The sequence below is a fragment of the Sander lucioperca genome, chromosome 6, assembly GCF_008315115.2.
Source record: "Sander lucioperca isolate FBNREF2018 chromosome 6, SLUC_FBN_1.2, whole genome shotgun sequence".
Lineage (NCBI taxonomy): Eukaryota > Metazoa > Chordata > Actinopteri > Perciformes > Percidae > Sander > Sander lucioperca.
The window spans coordinates 22,694,151-22,699,150 of record NC_050178.1 but is presented as its reverse complement, the minus strand read 5'-3'; the positions used below and the strand labels follow the sequence as shown (position 1 = coordinate 22,699,150).

The 5,000-nt window shown below is 46.0% G+C and overlaps 1 protein-coding gene across 5 annotated transcripts in view; it reads left to right on the top strand.

Annotated features, from left to right (window-relative positions):
• Positions 1 to 5,000, top strand: part of tasora (transcription activation suppressor a) — a 75,628-nt gene that overhangs the window by 51,301 nt on the left and 19,327 nt on the right. For all 5 annotated transcript variants that reach the window (XM_031301379.2, XM_031301378.2, XM_031301376.2 and 2 more), the window contains exons 21-22: positions 1,834 to 3,230; positions 3,516 to 3,638. In XM_031301379.2, the coding sequence (XP_031157239.2) occupies positions 1,834 to 3,230; positions 3,516 to 3,638 (1,520 nt within the window). The remainder of the gene's footprint in view (positions 1 to 1,833; positions 3,231 to 3,515; positions 3,639 to 5,000) is intronic.

Here is a 5,000-nt window from a genome sequence, read left to right as displayed (position 1 = left end):
ACACACACACACACACACACACACACACACACAGATGCCGGTTTGACGCACACACAAGCGCACAAGTATAAACATCAGGCCACTTACGTAGGCTACAGCGAAAGCTCTGCGTGGAGCCTCCGCAAAACCATAAAACGGCCTGAACATTTTCACTGGCCTGAAGATATGAAGTGAATGTACAGCAGAGTTTGCAGTTTTGTGCACTGTATCAGAAAGCTGTAGCAGGCAAAGTTAACACTGTTTTCTGGCGCGTTCATGACGTTAAACGTTACACACCAGAAAAAACAGACAGGCATACTCGTCTATCGGCTATTTTTAGCTCGTTTAAAGGTGTTTAAAAAACCTGCATACACGTGAATTTTGGTGGAAAAAGAGTATTAAGTATATTTAAAGGGGATCTATTTGACAACAAAAAAATATTTTGTAGGTGAAGATTTAGTGGCGTAATGGCGTCCTGAGGGTCAGAATGAAGTCACACTACCTCTGTGTGTGGTGTAATCCAAGCTTCTTTGTTTTGATAGCCAGTCCAGCCGCGCTTGCACGTTAATGCACGTGGCGTTGATAAAAACGGAGGTGTTTCACGTATTGGGGAACGTTCTGTGAGAGCCGTGTGGAGGCAATCCTAGCCTGCTGGGTTTTTTGTCCTCAGTATTTCGAGTACACACCCTTTACATTTGTGACCATTTCAATATTTACAGACAGAACAACACTACACGTGCATATATAAATGGTGGCTAAAATTGTGGGAAATAAAATACTATACATGAATTTAAAAACTCAGATTGACAGTCATGGCACTTATTGCATTAGCAGCAGCAGTTGGTTATTGCACCTGGGGCCTAGTTGTTTTGAAGTGAGCAGGGCGGGGTCCACAGCTCTGGGGAACAGCTGTTGACCGTGTGAGTTTGGTTCTGAGCCTGCCTGCTAGGAGGGTGGGGGCCATCTGTGGTGTGAGGGGTCTCCCATTATGTTAGAGGCCTGTTTATGGAGACGGCTCAAGTGGATGTCTCTCAGGTCTGGGAGTAAGGAGCAAACAATCAACTGAGCCGTTTTAACTAGGACTTTGCAGGTCCTTTCTGTCTGCAGCGCTTATCAGTTCTTATTTTATTTTATAAAGATTATTTTTGGGAGCAGTTAAGGCCTTTATTTGGCAGGACAGCTAAAGACAGGAACGGGGAGAGAGAGGGGAATGACATGCAGCTAAGGGCTGCAGGTCAGACTCAAACCCACAGGCCGCTGCGGTTAAGGACTGAGCCTTTGTACAAGGGGTGCATGCTCAACCAAGTGAGCTACCCAGGCACCCAATTGGTCAGCAATTAGGGGAGTCTTCTTGACCAGGCTGAATATGACTACCAGGAAGTTGAAAGTGGTCACAGTCTGATGCACTTAATGCAGTCTTGTGTGGTGTTTTTTTTTTCTGAAGTCCATATCATCTCTTTATTTTTATTTTGTGTGTGTTGAGGTTAGGGTTGTTGTCCTTGCACCATGCAGACTGTCTGAACTTCTTCCCTGTAGGCTGTTTCGTCCTTGTTGGATATCAGACCAACTATGATCTTGTCGTCTGCAAATAGAATCAAGGTTTTAGAGCTGTGGGTGGGTGTGCAATCGTGATCGAAAAGAGATTAGAGATGTAGACTGAGGCTACATCTACACTACTACGTTTTCATTTTTAATGCCAACAACATAGGTGATGAGCTACTAAGCTTAGTATTCAAATTAGACCTCGACCACATTCTGCACTTACCTATAAATAATGGCGCATCAGTTGGGACTTGTGTTGTTATATAATTTTTTTACTCGGTATGCATCCATTGTGTGTTCTGCCTTCTGCAGGGGTGTTCAAGGACAGAGAAGAGAAACCTCAGGGGAAGGAAAAGAAGAATGAAGAGCCATCCATGTCTGCATCTATCGCTCCAGCTCCAGAGAGGACGACGAACCTCTCACCCCAACCTGATGAGCGGGAGAAGGAAGTTTTGGAGGAGGAAAAAGAATCTCAGCCAGTTGAGAAAGTGCAAAAGCGAGAACAAGAAGGGGTCGGCGAGGGTAAGAAAGACGAGAAGGAAGAGGTGGAAATGATGCATGTGGTAGCTAGTGATAGTGATAATGAGCAAAAAGGAGAAGCAACAGAACTCGTAGGCAGCTCTTTGTTTTCTCCTTCCGTCTCCTTACCTCCTTCTCGTCTTGACAACATTGTGGACAAACATTTGGGCGACTTCTCCTCTGAGATACAGCTCCTCCTGCAGCAGCAGAGCATTAATTACAGCTTCCCCCAGTCCCCACACTCTATTTCAAACACACAAGCCCCCGCACCTCAACACACACCCCCACACACCCTCATATCTCAGTTTTCACAGTATGTGTCATTCTACAACCCCTGCCCCCCGGTCCAGGACTACGTTAGCTCACTACAGGACAGCATTGAGGGCATTCTGACAGAGTTTAATGACAGCTGGCCGAGCCACAAGGCCGGCACCAGCCGGACTGTTGTCGATGACGCGCTGGCTAGCAGAGTTAGTGATTTTGTGTCTAGCATCCGAGCAGCTAATGCTAAAACCGGCAGAGATGATGATGGTCTCTGTGGTGAACTGACAGCTGCTGACGTCGGTGATTCAGTCAGTCAAAATCCTGCTCTCTCCAGAGGAGGTGAGGTGTGGCAGCCACATACACTCACCATACAGGTTCCTAATGCTACAAACAACAGGAACCCCTCGACGTCTCATGTCACTTTATCTACCTCTGCGTCTGGTTCCATCTACAAGCCTACTGATGCCTCCGTCCTTATTCCTCCTATTAACAAGTCCCCACAATCCCACTGGAACCCACAGCAAAGTCACACTTTGGAGATAACTAGAACAGTCATTCATAACGCCAGACAAACGCAAGACAACAGCACTACCAGGACTGTGCATTGTACCGCTGGTGTAGAAGGTGGGAGTAGTCTTGCAGGTGCAAACTCTGAGGTGACCTTGCCAGGGTTCAGCGGTGTCTCTAAGCCCTTGACAGAACCGTCTCGCCCCTCTGAGCTGCTCTCCAGTCCGCCCTCTGAATCCATCCCCGGTCCCGGCACAGGCCCAGCTCCCCCAGCCATGGCCCTGAGCTCGCTCATCAGCCAGCTGCAGCCAGAAGTGTTCAGCAGCCTGGTGGAGATCATCAAGGACGTCAAGAGAAACTCCTTGCAGTTCTACCTCCACAGCCCCGAGCCAGAGGACCAGGTTCATGAGGAAGTCAAGGTAACCCTCATGGGCAGAACAGTTAAAATGTGATGCCTGGATACAATATTTCAGTTTTAGTTGTCATTGATGAATGTGACAGATCGACATCTTTTAATTTAAAAGATTCTGGGGGGAATTATGAAAAAGCACATTAACTGAATAAAAAGATAGAAAGGAAACTAATATAATGACCTGTGATCTGGTCCCATAGCGGTCCACTGGAGTGTAATAGCAGAGATTCATAAAGACTATTTAAAATCCAGCTTTGCTCTTACTACTTGTGTGTGTGTGTGTGTGTTGTAGGAATACCTGTTGAAGCAGGGTAACATGGAGCAGAGTCCTGTAACCTTTCTGAGCGAAGAAACTTCGGACAACAGACTGCTGGTCATCATCAAGAACAAAGACATAGCTGGACACATACACAAGGTACCTCCGAATAATGCGTTTCACAACTACTGACTTCACTTGCAGGTCCACAGAGGGTTACATTCTGGCATGTTTGTTAGCCTTCCTCTTGACTTGACAGGCGGACTGCAGTTTACAGCTTGAAAATATTTGTATCAACAAAAGGGGGGGGCAAAAAATTGGTTCCTTGCTCCAGGGCACCTCAGCAGTGCCCAGGAGGTGAACTGGCACCTCTCCAGCTACCAGTTTACAGTCCGTTAATGGTCCGTACGGGACTGAGCTACTGCTGCCCCAAGAATAAAAGTTACAGTGCAGTAAAAGTTTAAAATAACAATTTTAAAATAAAAGGCTGCATCAAAAAGGAAAAAAGTCTTCAGCCTTTGCAGCAGACCTGCAGTTTTCTGGGACTTTGTTCCAGATATGTGGAGCATAAAAACTGAACGCTGCTTCTCTGTGTTTAGTTCTGACTCTGGGGACAGAAAGCAGACCTGACCCAGACCACCTGAGAGGTCTGGGGACAGAAATCAGACCTGACCCAGACCACCTGAGAGGTCTGGGGGGTTCATAATGTAGCAGCAGATCAGGAATAAACCGTTCAGTGCTTTACAACCAACAGAAGTATTTTGAAATAAATTCTTTGAGGGGCAGGAAGCCAGTGTAATCACCAGACCACATTAGTCTGGGGAGTCTGCTCTGGATTTTCTACTGCACAAGAAGCGGGATCAACGGGCGTAGTTCAAATGACTCTACGCCATTGGATAGTCCTTCAACCAATCAGACCAACGATCCGGGTGACGTACTTTGCAGAGCGAAAGCCGGTCGGTATTAAGGCAAACACATCCTTCTTTTGTAGGAATTGTTCTATCCTTTGAAATCTTTTAAAACAGCAGCTGAGCAGTTGAATGTAATCAAAAAGCTGCTTGGTCGCTTCTCTATTATCAGCGTGTTAAACCAGCCAATAGCGCGCCAGGTGCATAAGCCAGTTTGTGATTGGTTCCTGCAAATGTGTAACGGAAGCAGGATAGATAAACATACAGGTTTCCAGCCTGAGCTGCAGGGAGGAATCAAACCAGTAGGGCTGCTCCCTCTTAGTCGATTAGTCGACTAATCGGTCGTTTTGGTCTTAGTCAACTAAGATTTCTTTAGTCGATTAGTCATGTTTTATGCTTTTTTCATGCTGAATGACTTATTTCCAAGAAACGTACGAGCACATCTCTGGTAAACGCAAAAATGAAAGTGGTGCTTTTGCATGACTCTTTGCAGAGAAACTCAGATTTACAGATCTGTCGATTAAATCAACTAATCGATTAGTCGATACAATTGAATGAGTGTTAGTCGACTAAGAATTTCTTCAATCGAGCACAGCCCTACAAACCAGGCAGA